At 37.1% G+C, this 24,634-nt stretch overlaps 1 protein-coding gene across 1 annotated transcript in view; it reads right to left on the reverse strand.

Annotated features, from left to right (window-relative positions):
• Positions 1-24,634, reverse strand: part of PLCXD3 (phosphatidylinositol specific phospholipase C X domain containing 3) — a 146,372-nt gene that overhangs the window by 48,684 nt on the left and 73,054 nt on the right. Inside the window, exon 2 of the mRNA XM_012777777.3 lies at positions 1,695-2,403. Coding sequence (XP_012633231.1) covers positions 1,695-2,403 — 709 coding nt within the window. The remainder of the gene's footprint in view (positions 1-1,694; positions 2,404-24,634) is intronic.

The following is a 24,634-nucleotide window of genomic DNA, read 5'->3' on the forward strand; positions in this document are numbered from 1 at the left end:
CTATGTTTTCTCACTCCATTTAGGTTTCATACTACACACCTTCTAACTGCTCACTCTCTCTACTCCACCTATCCTCCAGGCTGCATCAATTATGACCTAAAATGCAGATCCAATCAAGTCGCTCTATTGCTCATTATCCAGCTCCCCATTGCTCACAGGATGAAGTTCTCCGTAGGCATTAAAAGGTTTCATGTAAATGAGTTCTTGCCCCCACTATAAGCTTCATCTCCTGTCAATCTCCACCCTACATGCTAAAGTTACTCACACTATTTTCATCTCCAAATCTTTTCTCCTCATCTCCTTGTCTTTCCCCACAAAGATCTGGACACCAAGCCAAATATTCATGCTCTGTCTCCTTACCATAATTCAAAATATGAATTAAAGATAAAAATAAAAGGTTTGATAAAGATTTGTGTTCTCTTTTCAGATGATGTTTGCATTGCTTAATATGCTTAATATTTTAATTCAAAAGAATAAATACTATGTATAATTCGACATGTTGTGGACACTCATGGAAAGGAACTGGAGAGATAGTCGGTGATTGATCAAATTATACCTTGCAGGTAATCATCACTCTACAGTTTGGCTGGGCTTGAACAATGGAATGGCTACTGTCTGGAGGGTAACCCTTCCTTATAAGGCAGCATAAGTAGTGTAAAGCACATAGGATATGACTTGCCAATGGAGTTGGAGTATCTGTTTCATCATTCACTGAAGAAGCCATAAAGAAAATATTTCACTTTTCTGAACCTCATTTTTAAAAACATCTTTAAGACAATATCTCCTTCCCTAGATTGTTATGCAAATCAAATGGAACTAAGTATGTAAAAAGACTATGCACTAAGTGGACATATAGGAATAACATTTATCGGGTGTTGGGCAGGTGGGAGGGGGAATGAGGGGATGGGTATATACAACCACAATGAGTAAGATGTGCAACGTTTAGGGGATGGACACTCCTGAAGCTCTTACTCGAGGGGGGAGGGAGGGCATGGGCAATATACGTAACCTTAACACTTGTTCCCCCATAATATGCTAAAATTAAAAAAAAGACTGTGCAAATGGTAGCAAAAATACTTTGTAATCTATAATCACTACACAATGTGAAAAGAAGTGGTATGGGAAGAGAATGAGACATGAAGTCAAAGTACATGGTATCATGGACGGATATGTGTCCACAAAACAATATGTTAAAGTCCCAACCCTCAGTACTTGTAAATGTGACCTGATTGGGAAATAGTGTCTTACAGAAGTAATCAAGCTAAGATGATGAGGTGATTAGAGCAAGCCCGAATCCAATACAACTGCTATACTTATAAGAAGAAGACGAAGACATACAAGAGAATGCCATTTGAAAAAGGAAACAGAGATCAAAGTGATGTGTCTACAAGCCAAGGCACACAAAGGATTGTCAGCCATCACCAGACGCTAGGAGAAGCATAGAACAGATTCTCCCTAAGAGTCCATAGTAGGAACCAACTCTTTTGACAACTTGATTTCAGACTTTTGGCCTCCAGAACTGTGAGATAATATATTTTTATTGTTTTAGGATACCCCAGTTGGTGGTAATATGTTATAAAAGCCCTGGGAGACAAATACACAATAGGTATGAATTTTAGCTCCATCACTTACTAGCTCCATAAATTGTAGTAAAATCATTTGAGCTCTACCCCTGACATTTGAGGGACACTTACCTTTCTGTGATTGTTTCTCTGAGGCCACTTGCCACCCCTTTGACCACAGTGCTGGCTTTGGGGGTCAGAACCACCTGAGATATGAAAAACGAGCCCTTCTTTCTTCTCTCAGTGATAGATGCCTGAAGAAACTGGATCAGTTTCTCAGGGTCTGTGGTGTTGGCCCAGGGTGCTGGCATCATCTGCCCAGGCCAGAGAAAGGGCACTTCCAGAGCCACTGGACTATGGTAGAAGACCAGCACTTGATAGTCCTTCTCCCACAGGTACTTTAAACTAACTTCCTGGGCAAAAATCGCTGGGCACATTTTGTTTCCATAGATGTCTTTCAGCATCTGCACTAGTTTTTCATGGTGATATTTCTGCATCCCATAAAAATGGTTGAAGTCCAAGAATACAACCTCCTTATGGTGATCTGTGAGGAATGCATTGATCTCCTCAAGGCCTTCATTGACTTTGGCACTGAACAAACCATGAGCAAAGTAGAGTTCGTTATCGGGATCTCTAGGCTTGGTGGAAATTCGAAGATCAAAATAACGAATTCCAGCTCCTAGCTGACCAGTAAAGTTCATTGTCTGAGTGGCTAACCATTTCCTCATGAGCTTTTTGGCCACGGTTCCAAACACAGAGACAAAATTCTGGACAGTTTCTGGCTGTTCAGGACCTACAGGAGAGGCTTCATCAATGTAGAAGCTGAAGGAATCGTGAGATCCTAGGAGAATAACAAGGCAGAATGTGGTTAATTTCCAGTCCTCTGTCCTTCCCAACTCCTCTCCCTCTTGCAATATCCATAACATTCCCTCAAATAAGCCAAAGAAAATACTAAGCAATATTTATCAAATTAAATTCATTTTCATGTCTTAGGAGGATCCTTTTTGAAAACTAGCATGAGACAGAGAATACTTCAATAGATTAAATTCATAATAAAATTATAAGGGAATTTCCTTCTGATCAATATATTTAAATTCAAAACATCATTGACTTCTGTGAACCAAGAATTTAATGCATTCACTAGGATTTTCATATAGGTGACACAAGTGATCATTCATAAAGTGGGATTTATGGAGACTCACCAGTTCCCAAATACTTTGTTCCCAAATACAATCTTACCCCTTTCCTTCTTTTTTGGTTAATTTTAAGCCGAGAGGGCTTGTCTCAATGAATAAAGAAGCCACTTTCATAAGCAGATAATCAGTGTATGAATTGTTACCTCATATACTTTGGAAAGCACAAGAGATCAAAGGTATAGAGGAAATAAGAAAAAGACAAGAGGACAGTACAATGCTGATATATTTAACTTCATTTCTGACCTTGTGTTTGGGCAATTATGAACTTAAATGAGGCCAAGTACTTTTCACATATTGAATAAACAATGATTCTTTTTTTTTTTTTTTTGCAAGTTAACACAACTGACAGCATTTCAAAATTAACTAATAGACTCTTTTCTTCACAGATATTTTCTCTCTCCAGCAAAAACTCTTTTTGGAGTTGGCTTTCCAAATTTAGAAGAATTCCTTGCTAAGAACAGGGACTATTTATTTAATTATTTATTTTTGGCAGTTACAAATATCAAGACTCCAGGAATATAGCAATGAGCATGCGTATGATTTGCCTGTGAGTATAAAGTGCCACTTAAAATATAATTGGGACTCAATAAAGAACAATAATTTCAAGGTTGAGTTTTGTTTTTAAGCATCCTTTTAATTCTTAGTCATGACCTACTGAATAGCTAAAATTAAATTATTAATAATGTATCCTGGATGCTTCACACATTAGAAAGGGCAGATAGACCTCAAATTCCTATGTCCTCTCCTATTTCGTGACCTTGTCCCAGTACCATCATTCGCCATCTGCTACTCAGGCCTCCCCTGAGTACACTTTGTTGCCTCATTTATAATCTAGGTCCCTTGAGACACACCTTTTTCTAGTTCTTTCACTGGTCCAACCCAAAGCTTAGATACACATATCAACACAGAAACACAGAGGTACACCTTTACACCTCAGGACCTTGGTCTGATAAACTATTTGAAGCAATTTATTCAGTGATAAAATATTTACCCATGTCTGTATTCCATATTTGTCTCTATCTGTATCTACATCTATATCCATGTATCTCTATTTAGCTTTAACAGCCCATAGAAATTACAAGCACATGGATTTCAGACACCATGGAGAGAAAATATTTTGCAAAATATTTGATACCCTGAAAATCATAAGCTTTAAAATTTAGAACAGATTACTCCTCAGAATGATTAGTTTAAAAAAAAAAAAAACAATGAAAGATAACCCAAATATACAAAAATGCCATGCTTAATCTGAAGCTATAAGATTTGTTTATCATTAGTAAGTGGTATGGAATGAAAATGTCAACCTTTTCTGAATAAACAAAACTGGCAGTTTGAATCTAGAATTGGCAAATTTAAATAAGCATTTAAATGGTTGCATATCGATTTATCATTTGCTTTCAGCTGACTGCTAATTTCAATGAAGAAGCTAAACAAAAATGTTATAGTTCAGTATGTACAGAGAAGTGTGCTTAAAGGTAGAAATAAAAAAAAGCTTAAGAAGAATCATAATTAAATAACCTAAGACTAAACTAGGTAATACATTTTTTAAAAAAAAACTCAAAATGAGAGTCAAAAAGTTTTCAGGCATGTGAAGGAAAAGGAGATGAAAGTAATTGGTTACTTCTATAATCTAGTACAAAGACATAATTGGAAGTAAACATAAAGGGAATTAAATATAACTGAATTTCTTTTTCTAGAAATGAATGGTTCTTTGTTTTCAATATAGCTTTGGCTTTACCTTTTAATCATGTAGTTATGTGGCAAGACTTTTTTTAAAAAATCTTAAAAGGCAAGGAAATCATCAGTTTTGAAAATCCGTGAAAGGGCATATAGTTTCACATTATTTTCTGACCTTTAAGGAAAGTAGCTTGCTAAGGTCAAAATAAAGGAATGTTAAACAATAAAAAAAATAAATAAATAAACAGTCAGAAGGAGAAGCCAATGGTGCCTTCACCACTATTCATTTTAAACTAGAGGACTCCAAGGTATATGCACAGCATCTGGTGTAGAATAGGTGCTTCATACTATAAATATTATTTGGAAAGGAGAATTAAATCAATTGATACAAATTATATTTTAGAAGAAAATAAATAATCTAATGTTGGCTTTAAAAAAAGACTGTTTTAATGACTTTTAACTTCATTTGGAATAGTACTCCCTCCCAATTTCAACATTTTCACTAAATCATTAACTTTTCTATTTATGTGAACCTAAAACAAAAATATAATAGTACTACATGACCTTTCAATAATTGAGAGAAAAAGTATGATCTAACTAACCCTTTGTCTCTAAAACTAGTAGGTCGTCTTTATTTATGAAAATATCTGCTTTCTCTACTCAAACTTTTTGTTTTTACGTTGGCTTAGTATTCCTGGGCTCCTCACCTCTTATTTCTTCTCTCATCTACAGCTTCAGTGTCATATTTTGGCCCTGATACTTACTGTTGCTCCTGTGATTCTAAAGTTAGATTCTCAGTTTGGCTTTCATTTGTCCTTTCTCCTCAGACAAGAGCTGAGCACTCCCATTACGAACCCAGTCCCATCAAGCTCTGATTCTGAACATGTGAATACAATCAAAGAGGCAATTTTTTTCTCATTTCTTGGAAACAGGCACCTTTATTCATGTTTCCTTGGTCTGATAGATTGTTTCTTCCTTCAGGCAGTGTGGGAAGCACACTTTTAAGTGGGCCTTAACAATTCCTGCCCTCCTGGCATTCATACCTTCCTCCCAGGTGTGGACTGAACCCACAACTTGCTTCTAATGAATTATATAAGACAAACATGAAGGGATGCCACTTCTTAGATTAGGTTATAAAAGACTGTGACTTCTTTTTTTTTTTTTTGAGACAGAGTCTCGCTTTGTTGCCCAGGCTAGAGTGAGTGCCATGGCGTCAGCCTAGCTCACAGCAACCTCAAACTCCTGGGCTCAAGCGATCCTCCTGCCTCAGCCTCCCGAGTAGCTGGGACTACAGGCATGCGCCACCATGCCCGGCTGATTTTTTCTATATATATTAGTTGGCCAATTAGTTTCTTTCTATTTATAGTAGAGACAAGGTCTCGCTCTTGCTCAGGCTGGTTTCGAACTCCTGACCTCGAGCAATCCGCCCGCCTCGGCCTCCCAGAGAGCTAGGATTACAGGCGTGAGCCACCTCGCCCGGCCAAGACTGTGACTTCTATCTTGCTACTTTCTCCCTGGCTTTGATGAACAAGCAACCATGTTGGAGAGATCCATGTGGCAAAGAAGTGGGCATGGCCTCCAGTCCAACAGCCCTCAAGGAACTGAACCCTGTCAACACTGCTGAGTAATCCTGGAAGCAGATCCTGCCCCAGTGGGATCTTGGTTGCAGCCTATGAGAGAGACTGAAGCAGAAGACCCAGTTAAGCCATGCTTCAATTCATAGTCCACAGAAACCCACAGACACTGTGTTGTTTTAAGCCACTAAGTTTTAGGGTAATTTGTTACAGCAATAGTTAACTAATAAAGGCTATAGCAACTCTTTGGGGTTATTGAGGGGATTTCTGGTCTATGGACCCAACTACCTAATAGGAGAACTTAGAATTTTAATGAAGAAAAATTAATTTAATTGAAATTGTATTATGTACTTTTTATGCTTAAAAACTATGTCTCAGGTAAAAAGATAGAAGAAAGTTGGTTTAAAAAATCTTCTTGAATACACAAATGGCGTTACTCCATTCTGCATACTGTTATGGATAATCCTAGATGTCATCTGCTCAGAACAGCTGGCACAGAGTATCCATTTTATTAACTTAGCTGTGTATTATATGTGAGACCATCTCACTTTTATGCTTTCTGGTAGTCCTGGACTTAGCTTCTCATCTTGTATCATTTGGTGTGGTTGGAAGAATTCTAAGATGGCCCCCAAATTCCCATCTCCAGGTGAATACGGGCTTTATCATCCCCTACCCTTGAGTGTGGGGACTATGGAGGGATATTATTCTTGTAATTATGTTATATTATACAGAAATAAGATTTTTCAAAAGATATAATTACGATCTCTAATCAGTTGATTTTGAGTTAACCAAAGAGAGATTATCCTGGATGGGTCTGACCTAAGCAATTCTATGCTTTGTATGGAACCAGAGAAAACCCTGAATAGTAAAAGCAAGTTTTAAACAAAAACAACAAATTGGGAAGCATCAATTTACTAGACTTCAAGCTATACTACAAGTCTATAGTAACTAAAACAGCATATACTTGGCACAAGAGCAGAGACATAGACCAATGAAACAGAACTGAGAACCCAGATATAAAACCATCCTCATATAGCTGTCTAATCATTGACAAAGCATACAAAAACATACACTGGGGAAAAGAATCCTTATTTTGCAGGATTTTTATTAATATAAGAGACAAGCAAAATTATGTTCATGAGAGTCACATAAAAGGATTATAGGACTTAAATTATTGTTATTTTCTTATGGTGATATAAGTCATAAACATCTATTCACCTGAGGCTAAGAAAACATTACCTAGGCAAATGCACATTGGGATGGCCATGCAAGCTCATATGGAGGGAGGGCAGAGAGAAAAATTATTTAAGTTGCAGGATTTAGCTTTTTAAATATTTATTAAAAATCAGAGTCTTTTAATTTTATTTATTTATTTCAAGAAAATATGAGAATACAAACATTTTGGTTGCATTTTATATCTTTGCCTCTCCCTAGCAAGGGTTAGAGGTATGCCCTTCCCCTTCACAATGCTCATCATATCCCTCAGATGTGGGTCTACCCCCCCAACCCCTGTATCCCTGGTGAATACCATCACCATTTGAGCACTATAGTGTTAATCAGTCAGTACCAATTTGATGGCGAGTACATGTGGAGCCCATTCTTCTGATCTTGTGTCACCTCACTTTGGATAATGGGCTTAAGCTCATTCCAGGATAATATAATTGGTGCTAGCTCACTGTCATTTCTTAGAATTCAGAAATATTCCATTGTAAACATATACCAAATTTTAATAATCAGAGTCTTATCTACTATTGATCTAATATTTCACAATTATAGAAAAATCAAAACTGCCCCATTCTTTTTTGCTTTAAACAGTATCTAAAGATTTATATTCTGTCATATTAATAAAATTTATATGAGATATATACTAAGTACTAACTTACCTCCATTCAATATATTTTCAGTATTATTTATAAAAGCTTTTTTGGAATGAACTTTCAGTTGGTCTCTCAATTTAGCCATAGTTCCATTTCAAATTCTAAAAAGTTATGGGTTTAATAAGCATCAAAGAAAATGTATCAAATCAATTTTATCTGTGAACCTTCAGACCAAAAGGGCCCAGTGCTCTGAGGTATGACAAGCCTGTGAATGTCCAATATCTATATCCTGACCTTGGAATTTAGGTGCTGAGTCCAAATAAGAACTGTTTCTCTCCTTGAGTTAACAGAGCACTAAGCTTGTTCATGACAACATTATGTGTAATAGATCATGTTTCCTTCTCCTTACCTGTTCTAATCCTGTAATTTAGCATAGTGCTTTCCAGCAATAGGTTTCTACATATTTATTACCTTGGTACCCTTTATGATAATAGGTCCAACACCATGGCAGTGGGGAAGCATATAGACTTTCCATTTATGAACCAAAGAAAGTTCCTGGGGGAGGATTTCAGAGGGCAGATTTATTTTCTGAGGTCCTTTTCTAGGGTGGAAGAAAGTCAGGTGGTACTTTATATGGGAAGAGAGGGAGTGGAGTTCTGGAGCAAATCTTATCCTCCTGTCTTCCCTTATAAAGTTCTCACCTAAGTCTTTTTGATGAGTCACATGCATTTCCTCTTCTGTGCAAAAGCTTTTTTTCACTCATAATCATCTTTCCTGCAGCTACTGTCATCAAGTAGTAATTGTTACTGGATGTTGTTATTTAATAGTATCACTTATCATGTTCATTGAATTTTTTTGTCTTTATATCTTGCTTTATACCTAAAATCCCCCATATATACACACTTGATTTTAAACTAGATTATAAACTTCCTAAAGGGGGGGAGGGAATTTATAATTCTCTGTTCCCACTACTGTATCTAGTTGTCTTAATATAAAAATACTTGATTCAAATCAATGAGTGACATGGTTCAAATGAGATGTGCTATAAAAGTGAAATAACTATAATCACCAATAATCATTTTCTCAGATTAGGCCATCATTGGCTCTCTACTTCTTTGCCATTTTCAATCCAGCTCTCAAATTAGGCTATAAAGTCTTCCCAAACTTTGGTTCATCTTTAACCCACTGAAATGAGGCTATCACTATTGCAACTTACATAAGACCTCAGTGAAATATCATTGATGACTACTAAAGAAAACCTACCAGTCACTTTCACGACCTCATTCCTAAATCCCACCATAGAGCTTAGTAGGCAGTAAATTCATGCTGTTGAAGAAACAAATAAGTGAACCCTGCTCAGCTTTTTGGGAACATTAGATATCTCTGCACTTACTTTCTGAAACACTCCCCTCCTTTGGCTTTTTGGACATGGCTCTTTCCTAGTTTTTCTCTCTCTCTGTGATTGTCCCTCCTCAGTCTCCTGCACTGCCTTCTATTGCTTTTCTAATTCCTAAATGAAGGTATTATCTAAAGCTCTATTCAAGACCTCAACTTACTTCATACTTTTCCCTTGGGTGATAGCATCCATTTCTTTAACTTCTTTTGTCTTCATATAGATGCACCCAAAATTGATACCATGTAATTTGACCTGCATTTCAGACCCCCTGTGAACCTACCACACAACTAAATTTTATAGCTCCACAGGAACCTTAAACTTCAATGTCCCAAACAGAACTTAGTATCTTCTCCTTCAAATTGGCTCCTTCTCATGTGTCCATCGTCATTTAATTGTCTCATCATCCGTCTCTCTCATCCTTGGGTTCATTTTCCACTCTCCTTTGTCCCTCAAAGCTCACATTCAATCAGTCTTCAAGTTGTACTATGTCAAGTTACATACTGCTCAGAGATATAAATCCTCTTTCTCCAAATCCTCTCTCAGATCTGTTATGTTCTTTTCCATTCTATTGTCAGTGGTTGGGTTTCTTATGGGGACTACTGAGATAGCTTTCAGGTACTGCTTTGATTCAAACCTCCACAGCCTTCCCTTCATCCCGGGTGCCACCAGTCAACCCTCCTCTATAGGCATTACCCTGCGTTAGCCTCTAGAATGGATTTAATCTTAGAAAAAAAATATATAATTTTTTCAGCAATACACTGGCATTCATTAACAAGTTCCTCTTGCTTTCTGTCCTATTTTCACTAATAGGACTTTTGACTTGGTAATTTATTTCGTATTCAACTCCTCTAAAGGAAGCATTTGCTTCTTTAGCCCCTTACTACCTTCCTACAGAAGATTGAAATCCCATCACTAAATGCTAGACTGGTAGCTGGAGCCCGGTCATCTTCTGAGTTTGTCTGCCTGTCAACATTCCTTCAATATCACTGTCCCCAGAGTACTAATTAGCTAGCTCCATTCACTGCTACCTTGTAGTATTGCCCTAAACATAACCCCTTGTGTGGTCTCTGGCCATGAGAGGCTATAAACTTGACTGATGGACTCTGACCTCAGCACATGGACCCCTCTGCAGGTGGATTATACTGCCTCATTCCTGATAGTACTTAAAACAAATAAATAAAATCTACTTTTGTTTCCAACTGTAATAGAGGAGGAAAAATACACAGATTATGAAAACAATATTGATTCTGAAATCACTTTTACTTGGTTTGTAAGGCAATCATTTCTCTCTAATTTTGATTACATGTTGCTTGATCTGACAGAAAAAAAAAACTTTCAAAATTAAATTATTTGGTTCTTACCCAACAGCCTAAAATTAATCTCATTAATTCTTGCTTGCCTCGTTGATTAAACTCATCAGTTATTTCAAACTTTTGGAGGAAAAAAAAAACACACTAGGATCACTCCTTATTCTTGGCACATAATCTTACCACAGTCCTTTAGAATATGATTGTGTCTTTGTGGACAATTCAAAAGATTTTGTGTCAATAAAGATAATGCACAATATGTATCACAAACCAAAACACTTCTAGAACTGAGCAGATAATTGAAAACTACACACAACTTAACATGTATATTTCACTTGATATAATAATAAATGTAAAGGAATACATTTTCTGAATGTTAAATTAAACCTGTATATCTCATGGAATACTGAGATTATTTCTTTTGTAAAGGAAAATCAAAATAGTCATTTTGTGATTTCTAGCTGGGTAAATCTGTATCTTTCATATTATGTAAAGAGTCCTCCCCCAGAACATCTAAGATATAGGAAACTAATGTAAAACGGGGTTAGTTTCTTTAAGTCTTTTGATTCAGAATCCCATATGTTAAATTTGAGAATCAAATCATATTGACAACTTCTGGGAGCAGAGAAGCCCAGTATGTGTCACAATTTCTGTAAACCTGCTGGGTCACAGACAGATGGCTGATGAGCTGATAGTGAATTGTTTAAGAGCCGCAGTATTGCAGTCAAGGGGCAGAAAAGAGAGCCTGTTCCAATTGCCACCCTCACTGAAATTATTAAGTCCCTTTTTCATATGAACTTCTTTTAAAGATTATCAATAGAATTGCCAAAAAATTATTATAATAGACCCAGGTATCATCAATGCTATTGTTTCAAGAAGCACACTTTGAATGGTGAGGTATTAAGCTAATAATATAGTCATATTTTTTTGCATAAGCTACCCATTACGTTGCCTTTTCTCCTGAGTCCTGAGTTTTCTGTGCTTCCCCACTCTGTCTCTATTCTTTTAGACATACAAACGTGAACACACACGGAAACAGACACAGACACACACATGGACACACACACATATTGACACACATACTTCTGCTTATGTGATCTGAGTTGTGGTTATTTGAGGACATCTAAGTTTAAGGAGATATAACACCTGTGTTGTGGGTTATTGGTTGAATACTTTGCTATGTCACATAAAAATGTATAAACTGATCTTTCTTTTAATAAAAAGATTGATTTACCAATAAGTTTTACAATAAACATTTAATTTGAGACATTTTCTGAAATCATTTAGTTATTAATACTCATAGAACTATGGAAGTCAATCTGTACTTCTTAATAAGCTAAACACAAGTCCATGGCTGTAAGAGTAAGGTGTAGCATTTCTGAGCACAAGTAAGCCTGATCCTCTTGTCCTTGAGGCCACCAAGCTGCACTATCTCTCAAATGCCTGCATTTCCACATTTGCAATAATCACCCCTCCAGATGCAGTGAGTCAGGGGGAAGGATGAAACAGGGATGACTAAATAACAAGAAAGATAGGGGAAAGTAGTGTCCAGGAAAGCAATGTGGCAAAGATGAAGAAGAGAAATGGCATATTTTATTAACAATATTGGTCTCGGCTATTTTAGCAGAGCCCAGAGAAGAATTCAAAAGGGACATGTCTATTGGCAAGTAAATAGGAAGAGAACCAGGAGAAAACCTGGTTCCTTGCAACATTTCTGTTTTTCCTCAGCCTCCCAAGGACCTGGACAGGTCAAAGAGGACAAGATAGTCCTCACTTAAAAGACAGATGCGCCTTATCTATGAGAAAGTATAAAAAAAAAATCTGTTTTGCACAGCAAACTGTCTGATTCTTTCCCCATTCACTGTCCCCAAAATGGGCCATGAAGTTGGAAAGACTGGACACTCGGGAGCCTTTATTGGCCTTTAGCACAGGATCGTAAGATCATTGGAAATGGATCACTCTCCTGTTGCTGGCTGAGCTCCAACCACAGCAGGCTTCTTCGTGCTTATTGAACACACTAAACTCATTCCAGCTTAGTCCTTGCTCTTGATAATCCCACTGCCTGCAATATTCTACCCCTGATTGGGTGCACGGCCAGCACTTTTTCATTCAAGTCTCGGCTTAAATGTCATCTTCTTAGATATATCTTCCCACGTCTAAAGTATCTGCCTCATTCAACCCTTCCCTGCTGCCTGTCAGTCTCTATCACATGAACTAGTTGTATTCGTAGCCTTTATCACTAGCTTTAAGTTTCATTTTATTTAGTTGCTTATTTGCTTATTGTCTATCTCCCCCTACCAACATTTAAGTTCCATGAGAACAAGAATAGAATCTGTCTTACTCGTTGCTGTATCCCCAACAAAAGGCACAGCAATTGGCACATAAATGATGCTCAATAAATATTTTCTGCATGAAATAATATTTTTCCTTCTCTCTAATCTCAGTATCTTCATCTGTAAATGGGACCAATAATACAATCTACTTATAAAGATTATAAAATGAGTGATAAGCAATAAACATGGATCACATAGAAAATACTCAGTAAGTATTAGCTTTTATTATCACTATGAATTATAATTTCTACATTATTAACACGGAGTTCTAAGTGTCTGGCACATGGTAGGTTCTCACCAAATATTGGCTGAATGAATGGAGGAGTGGATAAGAACTGCACTGAAAGGTTGCAAATGCTGTGGCTGTCATAATCTCTTAGAACTACTCAAAGAAAATATGCACAGCCTTTGGGATATTTTAGGTAGATAAATGTTTTCTAAAGCCTTTTTCCTTTCTGATTCCCTGGATTGTGAGTTTCTTTTGCTGTTCTGGATGCAGCACAGCTAAGCCCCACCAGCTCTGGAAGACACTGTACCTCCTGCATGTGCCATTCCAGATTCTTACTGCGAGTGTGTGCTCCCAATATCCAGACCCACGGCCAAGAGCTTTCCCACTACCCAGGCCACCTACAGTTGTGGGCAGCTGACTCTATTACCATCTCTTCCCCCAGTAGTTTTATCCTTGTGACAGGTACCTAACACTGAGCAATGACAGCAGCGCTTGAAAGAGAATCAGAGGAGAGTGAGTGTCATATACAGGTAACACGAGCATAAGAAAAGGAAGGAAAGCTGGGAAGAGAGATGTGGTTGCTGCACAGTCAGTCCAGTCTTCCTCATCTCTCTGTAGGAGCTGATTGTTTAAGACGCTGATATCTTTTTAATGCTACCTCATCCCGGGAACCTCCTCATAGTGGCAGACCCTGGAGTCTGGAGCAGCCTTGAATATCTGTAACCATAGGAGCAGCTCTGGTTACCTGGGCAGACAGAATGAATAGCCTAGGGAAAGGGTGGGGGCTGATTAGAAGAAACCAATCCATATCACTAAAACCAACTATTCTGAAAGAAAATAACTCTATTGTGTTTTCCCTCTAAGGGGAAAACAAACAAGAAACATGGCAAATAAACAGTCCAATTATTAAATTCTCTTAGATTTGAGAGCCAAGAAAGCCTCTGAAGCCTATTTACCTTTGTTCTTGCATGTCTGCCACTATTTGTTTTGCTTTCATGAATAATGAAAATCTGAAATAACACAACATTACTCTTAATCATGTTTGTGCGACAGAAAGAAATCTTGAATTACAAGCCTTTGATTCTATGAGGCCCTCACAAAACACCACTTCTTGTCAACAGCTGGATCTTTCCTTATCACAGAAGTGTGCGAGGCTTGGGAATTATTTCTTTGCTCTTCCTTACAATCTCCCTTTGTCTTCCTCCAGCCTTGGGAATTGAGATCCAGATAAGTAGAGAACAATATATTTCTTCTTGCTCTCCAATCTCACAGCAGAGCAGGGATGATAAGCAAGGTCTGTAGCACTGGTGCACACATACAGACTGGTTCCTAAAACCTAGAACACAACTGGACCTATAAGATGATTCAGAATAATATCACCTTGATGCTACATGATATTTTGTCCCATAAATCTTACAAGGCATATAAACATTCCTAAACCATTCACCCTAATGTATATATTTTTTATAAAGTATTATTTTTATAATAGTGTTGATTATATAGAGTATTAATCATGGATTATATATATAAAATGCATCAAATTATATCAATGTTTTTCCATAGTATTGCATAGTCTTCAAATATTGCTTAAATGATTGCAATATGCTACATACACTAATAATATTTTCACAATCCCTCTATTAGTATGGACTTCTGAGTTTTCTTTTATATAAATTGTATTGAAATGAACCTCTTCCTATTTTGTTAGAATAAATTCTCAGAAACTCAGTAGTCCAATTTGTTAGGCAGTGACTCACATCTTTTCTCTACCTCTACTTTAGTCCTTCTTCCTGTCTCCTCTCAGAGTTGTGCCACTATCTTACAAGATGTGAAAACACTAGAATCTGGCTGTGGAAGTCATGGAAACTGTTAGTGGGAAAATTACAGTGGCAGTGGGCTCCTTTGCCACTCACTCTCGTTAATGACCCTCTTCCAGTCGCATACCTTTTACAGTCTGCACATCTTAGAGCACAGCATTTCTTGTTTCAGCCTTGATGCCTCACATCTCCACTATATTAACTGCCGTTTTGCTAGTCCCTACTTTTTATGTCTGGTCACTCAAGATCTTATCTCTAAGATCTCTCCAATGTCAAAAGGCCTTGATATTATTTGGACTTGGTGACACACCATTTAGAGCACATACAGACACAAGCACATCTCTAACAATTGTTTTACTTCTTAAGGAAAGTTTTTTAAAGCCCTTTTTATTATACCTGATTATTTGTGTTGTCTTCTGGTCGGAACTGTTTAGACTAGATTTAAATTGTGGTCAAATACACACTCTATGTTCTTTCTTATGGTCTCTTTAGGAAAACAGAAATAATGAATGTTGGAATGATCCCCCAGGAAAACAAGTCATTTATCTAATGATTCTAGGTTGAGATGAAAACAAAACAAAACGAAACAAAATAACGATAAATCATACCATTTGTTGTATTACACTTATTAGAATTTATGTTTAACTTGGGAATTAACACTTGATCACACAAGATTGTAGATAATTTTTTTAACTGCCTAGTTATAAATTATTTATTTTTATACAAGCCAAGCAAATAATTCACAAGTGAATGATCCCAAGATTAGTTCATGAAAGCCACAAATTCTGTAAAACATATATTTAATAGAAGGGATTACTGTAAGCTGACTCAATTTTAGTGTCAGACCTGGCATAGCAAGAAGAAATCTTAGGACCATTCTGTTTTTGCACTGAACTTGGAAGAGTCAATTCAAGTCAAATGAGCAAATATGTGTTGAACACCTGCAATGTGAAAGGAAACATGCTAAACACTACGAGAGATATAAAGACAAGTAAGCCAATCTCTGGCCCCAACAGAGAACTCAAACACAAAAAACTTTAGAATGTTTTCAAAAGAATGGTTCCTATTTACGAGAAACTTTAAATGAAACGTTCTTGCAAATCCGGCCAAAGAGACAGTTATTTCACTTTTCTAATGTTAATTTCTAACACTTAATATACTTGCATTACAGTATATTTGGGTTAACTATTCATAGAGTATCTTTTTGGTCATAAAAGCTTGCCTATTTTATCATTACTTTAGGCCATGGTCGTCATGTTTATGAGGTGGGGAAAACATTTTCAAACTCCCAGTTTGAGCAGTCTTTGATTCTCAGTATAAAGAAGAATGTCTAATTTCTGTACTTTACAATATGATGAATTAGATTTTTTTTTTTAAAAAAAGGCGTCTGTTACAGGAGAAATACATGTAAATGTAATTTTTAAATATTTTATTTAAAAAAATGCACAGCTGAGCTGGTAAGAAAATATGGAAAATCTTCAAGAGTCAAAACCAAACCAAGGAGCAGATGGAATCCAGTGAAGTTAGCCAACCCTGAAGCCTTGGATGTCCTTAGGACATTTACCAATACAAATACCTGGGACTTTGAGTTTTTACAGATACACAGCATAAAGGCCTGGGCTTGAACAATAAGTATGCACATAAACCTAAGACATTCACCCTATACTACTCTATTGCCCAATGGAAGTGAGGCTGCTCTACCACAAAAAAGGTGGCAAGGCAATTTTTCTGTCTTGGCCTTGGCTATAGATTGGGGTGGGGGGAGGGAGGGAGTAGTCATTATCTTTGATGGAAAAAGGAAGTGTCCAACTGGGGAAGAACACACTGTGGACTACAATTGTATTGGGAATATTTTATTTCTCAACCTTTATGGTAGATATAAAGTAATTATTATATTATTCATATATCATTGTGTATGCTTCTAATATCTCTGAATCAAAGAAAAATCCTATAACAAATACAATAGTCCCCCCTTATTTACAGTTTTGCTTTCTGTGGTTTCAGTTACCCATGATCAACTGCAATCCAAAAATAATAAATGACAAATTCCAGAAATGAACAATTCAGAAGTTTTAAATTGCAAAAACCATTCTGAGTAGTGTGATGAAATCCCCTGCCACCCTTGCGGGGACAGGAGTCATCCCTTTGTCTAGTATATCCACGGTGTCTACAGTACCCACCCATTAGTCACTTCATAGCCGTTTCGGTGATCAGACTGTCTGAGAATCGCAGTTCTTGTTTTCAAGTAATCCTTATTTCACATAATAATGGCCCCAAAGTGCAAGAGTAGCGATACTGCTATATTGTTATAATTGTTCCATTTTATTACTAATTTTGTTGTTAATCTCTTACTGTGTCTAATTTATAAATTAAGCTTTATCATATATATATATATATATATATATATATATATATATGAAAAAACAACACATATAGGGTCTGGTCTTATCCATGGTTTCAAGAATCCACTGAGGATCTTGGAACATACCCCCTGTAGATAAGGGGGTACTAATGTAAGGCAAAAGATCATTTTCAGATTAAAAAACATTTAACAAACAGCTAATTAATGAAAGGTAACGAAAGATTAGAATTCTAGCCTCTCAACTCCTAATCCCCTATTCTTTCTACCCTTTTTTAAAAGAATGTTTTAATTCAAAAAAATCTTAGAAGTTTATATTTTACTGTGGGATGTGGCTGAGTGTAGACTCAAGAGTAAATTATATCTAGGAAATCTAGTCTGAGATTGGCAAACAGTATGTGGGCTCTTTGGAATAGATCCAAGACAGGGCATCCGCTTTGATACAGCCCTGAATACAACATTCATCCTGGATCTAAATTAGAAAACCCACCAACAAATTGTTCTTTGGTGTCAGAATGGAATTCATCAGCAGATCCATATGTTTCCTCTGATCATTCAGTTCACACTGACCTTGCTCATTTCTGAATTCTTAAAGTATTTGTGCACCCTAATCACTGGATACGTAGTTCATTCCACATTTCATATTTATATAGAGTTTATCTTCAATGAGGCTCAAAATTCCCAAAGAAGAGATTTATTTTGTAGTCCTTACATTGCCAAGCAAATTTAGGGTAGGGAGAGATATTATTTTCTGTTAAAAACCTTTTATATTACATTTGAGATAACTGATCCTATGAAGTGACTTGCCCAAAATCACACAGTGTATCTGTCAGGCATTAGCAGAAAACAGCTGACACAATCCAATCCAATTAGGATAATTCAAGGAGAGTTTATTTCTAATAGGACCATGTGGATGGGGTGAAGGGAAACCACATATTATAATGTAGTATCTCAAGGCCAGTAACAGTTGAACTGTTACCATTCCTAGGCAGCAAAGGAGTGTTAAAAGTAAGGAGTGTTACCAGGAACTGAAAAGAGAGGGCTATGATGAAGGTGCCTTGAGAGGAATAAGGGCCCTCAGTAAAGGAACTCAGTCATTCCCAAATAAGTTCAAAGAGAGGGATTGGGAGGAATAAATACCTTGACCACACTTTCCCATATCTACTTGGGGTACTTCCCTTTGTCAACCCCAATTCTAAGCTTGAGAACAAAGAAGCCTATAATGAATCCCATAATAGCTGGCCTTCTGGAGTCAAGGACGAGGTGAAAAAAGGTAGAGAGATCCAGAGAGAAAAAGAGAAAATATCTAGCACATACATAATAGCTTTGGCTGGAATAGAGATTTCCTAACTCCAAGTTCACTTTCAACCAGGAAATAACTCTCATACTCATAACTCTCAAAAAATGCCTAAAGAATTGAGTTGAGTTTAACTAAATGAAAGCTCCTAAATAAGAAGGAAGGTCTGGGCATCTGATGTTGAGTCAGGGCCCAGTAGGCATGTCTTAGACCATCCCCTACTTTCAGCATTGGAATCATATCCAAGAGCTGTACTAACAAGCAGATGGGAAACCAGTGTAGTACCCTAGGCCAAGTGAGTGGAATGTTCCAAACAACCCGATCCAGTCAGCATCCTCTTTTGCTAAACAGTGACACAACCCAGCATATGGAAGGCTGGACACTGTGTGAAGTGTAGGATCATAGCCAAAGACAGATCTGGTCTGGTTTAAAAGAGCCATGCTAGCTTTTAGGACTTGAGAGTTATCTCTGTGAATTATCCTTCTGTGAGAGAAGAGACCTGGCAGGTTGAAAAGGTTCAAGAATCATCATGTCCTTTTGCCCATGCCTAAGATCACTGCCCTAGCCAGATGTGGAACCAAACTCTGGAAGACAGGAGTAGATTGAAGCCTCTTTGTGAGATTGAAGGCAGCTCTCCTAACCTTCCACTGGAGCAGAGCTTCGGAGCATAAAAGATGAGGAATTCACCTCTTGTGGAGGTGAAACGCTTGCAAGCAGGGGTGAGATACCAACTAATCCAATATGAACAAAAGATGCTTCCCAGGACCAATCCTCAGCTTGAGAACACTTACATTCATGGACCATGACAAGAATAATGCTGGGGAAATTTCAGGTTGATCTAACAGATGTTTCTCTTTTCTTCTTTTCAAATCTGTGGCTAACACCAATGTGCCTATTATTGCTCTGTAGCTATCCCTTGCTGGGCTAATATGATAATCAAATGAAATAGTGAAATAGCACTTTGTAAACTGTAGAGCTTTCTACGTATGACAATTATTACTACTCATTGTGGGCTGCTTATGGGTTTCATGAAGGAATTTCTATTCTTCACAATGGCCATTATCCAGGAGGATGGTGTCATTGCTGAAGCCTGCACTACAGAAAGAGTTTCCCCACTGCAGTTGGGTAGATAAGGTGGTGGGACACGTCTTCCCAAGGAGACCCAGCTGATTACTGGGTCAGCTTCCTTCTTCCCACCCTAGAAACCGTAAGCCAGAGCAGATGAGAACACTTGGCTAAATACCAAGAGACAGAATGAGGGGAGGTTTGGTCAAACTGAAAAAACATTCCTTTGCTTCTTGTTCTACCCAGCCAGACAAGAAGATAGAGCCTGTGACTGAAGCATCAACAAGGGAGAGCAATCAGGCCTCTGAGAAATCCTTGGAGAAATCCCAAAGGAAAAAAAAATCCTGGAATAGAATAACATATTAATATTAACTACTCTCTGATTAACAGCTAATTGTTGCAAATGAGTTTATTGACCTTTTTCCTGACGATTAGGAAAGTGCTGCCATCACAGAGCTGTCGAGCCATGGCACAGGTCCCTGTGACACAAACCTGTGATGATAGGACTTTTCCAAGGAGCCAGGGATGCTCAGACACAGTGATCAAGGAGAGCCCAGGAGGGCAGCCAGGGACATTTGCCTACTGTGGGTCCTGATCTGGTGTGTATGTTGATTGGCCAAGCAGACTGAGGAGGTCTCAGTATAGTTCTAGAACATCAATTTTATCTGATATTTGAAGAAGGAAGAAATTTTCATTTAAAATATACTTTCACATACACACACACACACACACGTTAAGGAGAAAAGGGGAAAAAATGATTTTACTTTTGTTTTTAAGGTAAAATATGTGCCTTCGAAGACTTTTCTCCTTTGTGGCAAGCTACTTGGAATAACACACAGACCCACACACCCTGGGGCCTGCTCTTCATATGCAGCCATTATAAGTACTTAGGTGGAAAATTCTAAGGAATTCTGGATATATACAGGTTGTTGTGGAAGCAGGGAGACAGGAAGTAGATAGGGCCCTTAAAGGCTTTTACAAACTTAAAGACTGAAGACAAAAAAAATACATAAGAGTGATATTAATTTTTTTGGTAAATTTTACTTAATATTTACCAGGTGTCTGGCAATATCCTAGATACTATGCCAAACTTAAAGCTGAGTAGTACATAACTAGCTTGCAAGTCTTCTAGTTTGTGCACTAACTAGATGAAGGGTTCCTAAAATGGAAGTAATATGGCTTCTCTTCTCTCTCTTCTTCGTGCTATACCTCTCTACACCCTCTACCCCAGATATCAGCGGAAAAACATTCAATTATAAGTTTTCCTAATGTTTGTTATTCCAACAGTGATATTGAATCATTCATCATTTTTTTGAAGAATATGACCCCAAAATATTTTGTCATTTCCTATGATGTACAATGAAATGATGAGCCATTACATCCCAAAAGTTTGCATTGTTCATCAGAAAAGGCACCTCGTAAAGGAAGGCACTAGGAGTCAAAAGAGAGGGCAAAGCTGAGCAGCGGGCAATTAAGAGTCTTGTGTTCTACCATCTTGGAGGGTGATTGAGGCCACAGCCCTTGATCGGTAGATTGTGGGTTTTACTTTATGTTATTATTAGATACCTCTTCTCATTCCATAGATTGGAAACATAAAAGTTGCAAGTTTGGCTGAGATTGGGGTAGGGAGGAGAGGCAATAATTTTAAGAGAAAACACCTCCTGATGGGGTTTCCAGTGAGAAAATAGGAGACTGCACCAGCAACAAAAGAGTCCTTTTCTTCCCAAGATGGCTCAAGATTTTATAGCCACAAATCTCCCCTGAATCAAATCTCCCTACCATTAGTGACTCCAGAGTTTCATGATAATAAAAAAAACCTCACAAAAATACTATACAATGCCTTCATTATTTAGAAGAATTTCCTATAATATTTAAAACCAAAGTGCTAAGTGAAAGTTTTAGAAGTTTCCTAGCATATGATATTTTCTTTCCAATAGAAGACAATATACATATGGCAAGTCGGGCAAATCTCCATGTGATCTCCATATTTTCCCAAAACTCCAAGACATAGTTGGAGTTTTGGGAAAACAGTAGATAGCATTTCTGTTCCATGTTTACGATGAAACAATTTAAAAAGTACTAAGATTGTTCCTCCAGAGATCACAAGGCAAAATATTACTTCTTAGAATTATATAACCCCATTGTCCAGTGAATCATTCCACATTAACAGCCATGCTGGAGAGAATGACATGGATTCTAGAAATAGATTGCCCAGTTCCACTACTTCTTATGTGACAACAGTTCAAATTACTTAATCTCCTTATACCTGAGTTTCTCCAGCTGTAAAATAGGGACAATAACATGGACCAACCTCACTCAATAGGCTGTTGTGAGAATTAAATAAGATAATACCTGGACAGCACTTAGCACAGTGCTTAAGTGCCTAATAATTAAGTAGTATAATTATTATTAATAATATAATTATTGTTAGGAAATTATTTCTCTGAGCTTTCACACAAATATCTTTAGTAGCTAAATAATTCCATGTTAGACGCACATGGTATTTCCTTTTTTCTCTTTCCCACAGTTACTTATATCTTTTTCATTAATTTTAATTTGTCTAATGTGTTCCTGTTGCTATAGTACACCTCAAATCTTCTCAAAAAGTATATGGAGTATAAATTATAAATTAAAACAAAGACCATGATTGCGCTTATATCAAGTATCTCATCTCTGAGTTTTTAAATGGACTGCTTTTTATACATAATTCCTACCTACAGAATAAAAAAATGCCTCTGGACATAGATCACCTAGAGGATATAACAAAAGGGAATAGGAATTAAAAACCTCCAATGCGTTGCTAAATTGGACTTATTTGAAATGAATCTATAATTTTGTGTCTGTTTAACTCTTCCTGAGCTCAGAAATACACATCTTTTAGAGTCATATGGCTAGTATGGAAAGCCTTGTCCAACCTAGGCAAAAAGCCAATGATCTATTGGCACAAATTCAGTGTTCCTCATCCCTCTAAAACAGCCAACTTCAGATGGTACATGAAACAAGATTATGATAATCACATTTTCTTTTAGAAATGTACAGGGTAACAAGAAAAAAATGCAAAGAAGTTAAACTCTGGGTGGTGTCCACCTCCAAACCTTCTCCCCTTGTAGTCAGAAAACAGGCTACATCTCTCAGACTGGGCTTCTGCCAAAACTGCCGTGCTTAGCAATCATTCCTTCTGCTTCTCTGTGGCAAGCAACACCTCCAATGCTTGGGGAGTGAATTTATCTTTGCACAGCAGGATAATTGCAGACAATATGCCAGGACACGGAACACAGATACAAAATGACATTATTTCAGCATTTTTAGTCTTTCCCCTACCCTCTAATTTTGTCACATCACCTTTGCACTGTCTGCAATCTCTTGGGTATCATCACTATGACAATTCTTTCAGGCAACTTCTCTCTGCAATCATGTTGCCGAATGACTCCAATATGTGAGGCTATGGATAATAAAATCATACCATCCATTAACACACAGGGATACCTTTCCCCTGCGTTCTCTGTGTTCTTTTAATGGAATCTTATACACAAAGTAAACCCCTGATGCCCTTTTATTCTCTAAGGTGAAGAGAATACCTTTCCAGGAACAATATCTAATCTCTAAAGCCCCAGAGAAATTGTTTTCTGGTAACCTAAAAATGGAAAAATATACTTAATATCAGAATGGTAAACACTAGCCAGAGTGTATCTATTAAATTCTTCCCCACTACTGCAAACTAGTTCAACCTCTGTGGAAAGCAATATGGAGATACCTTAAAGAGATACAAGTGGATTTACCATTTGATCCAGCAATCCCATTGCTGGGCATCTACCCAAAAGATCCAATGACACTCTACAAAAAAGACACCTGCACTCGAATGTTTATAGCAGCATAATTCATAATCGCAAGGCTGTGGAAACAGCCCAAGTGCCCATCAATCCAAAAATGGATTAATAAAATGTGGTATATGTATACCATGGAGTACTATTCAGCTCTAAGAAACAACAGTGATATAGCACATCTTATATTTTCTTGGTTAGAGCTGGAACCCATACTACTAAGTATCCCAAGAATGGAAAAACAAACACCACATATACTCACCAGCAAACTGGTATTAACTGAGCAGCACCTAAATGGACACATAGATACTACAGTAATAGGGTATTGGGAAGGTGGGGGGGAGGGGGGGCGGGTATGTACATACATAATGAGTGAGATGTGCACCATCTGGGGGATGGTCATGCTGGAAACTCAGACTTGTGGGGGGAGGGGGAGAAAGGGCATTTTTTGAAACCTTAAAATTTGTACCCCCATAATATGCCAAAATAAAAAAAAATTCTTCCCCATTTACATTTCTCTTTTATAAAATGTATTGTTTATCCCACATTGCCCAATCCTTAACTCCTTTTTATGTTCTGGACCATATTTCTCTAATTAAAACATAAGGAATTTGAGGATAGGTGGGGTCCATGAATTATATTTCTTACAGCAGTCTATAGAGTATAATAGTGTTAAATGTGTAGTAGACCCTTAAAAAAATACTAGTTGGTAGAAACTAGATGTATTGAAAGCTTAAGTATATGCACATTTTAATTTCAGCTAATTTAAAAGAATATTCAGACTCAAGTCAACTGGGTGTCCTAAAGAACTTTTTATAGGTGGCAAAGTAGTGAGATATCATGTCTTCATTACCCACTAGTAAAACAAGTTTGATGTAATGACATGCATTTCTTCATATGTGTACTATAATTCTCAATATCACTCATAAAAGGATAAACAGGCTAGATTCTCCTAGCTATATCTATACATATATATTTCTTTCTAATGCATAAAAAGGGTATCAACCTTGCTTTATGAGTTACTTATATGTATTCATTTTAACCTGCTTTTTGTATTTTTAAATCCTTATTCTGTATCTTTATAGACAATAGAGAGTTTATATTATTGTTTAACGGCTTTTGAAATTTTTCTGAATTATTCATCAACAGTCCAATTAATCAGCTTAATCTTTGCTATAAATAAC

The sequence above is a fragment of the Microcebus murinus genome, chromosome 11 (assembly GCF_040939455.1).
Source record: "Microcebus murinus isolate Inina chromosome 11, M.murinus_Inina_mat1.0, whole genome shotgun sequence".
NCBI classification, from domain to species: Eukaryota; Metazoa; Chordata; class Mammalia; order Primates; family Cheirogaleidae; genus Microcebus; species Microcebus murinus.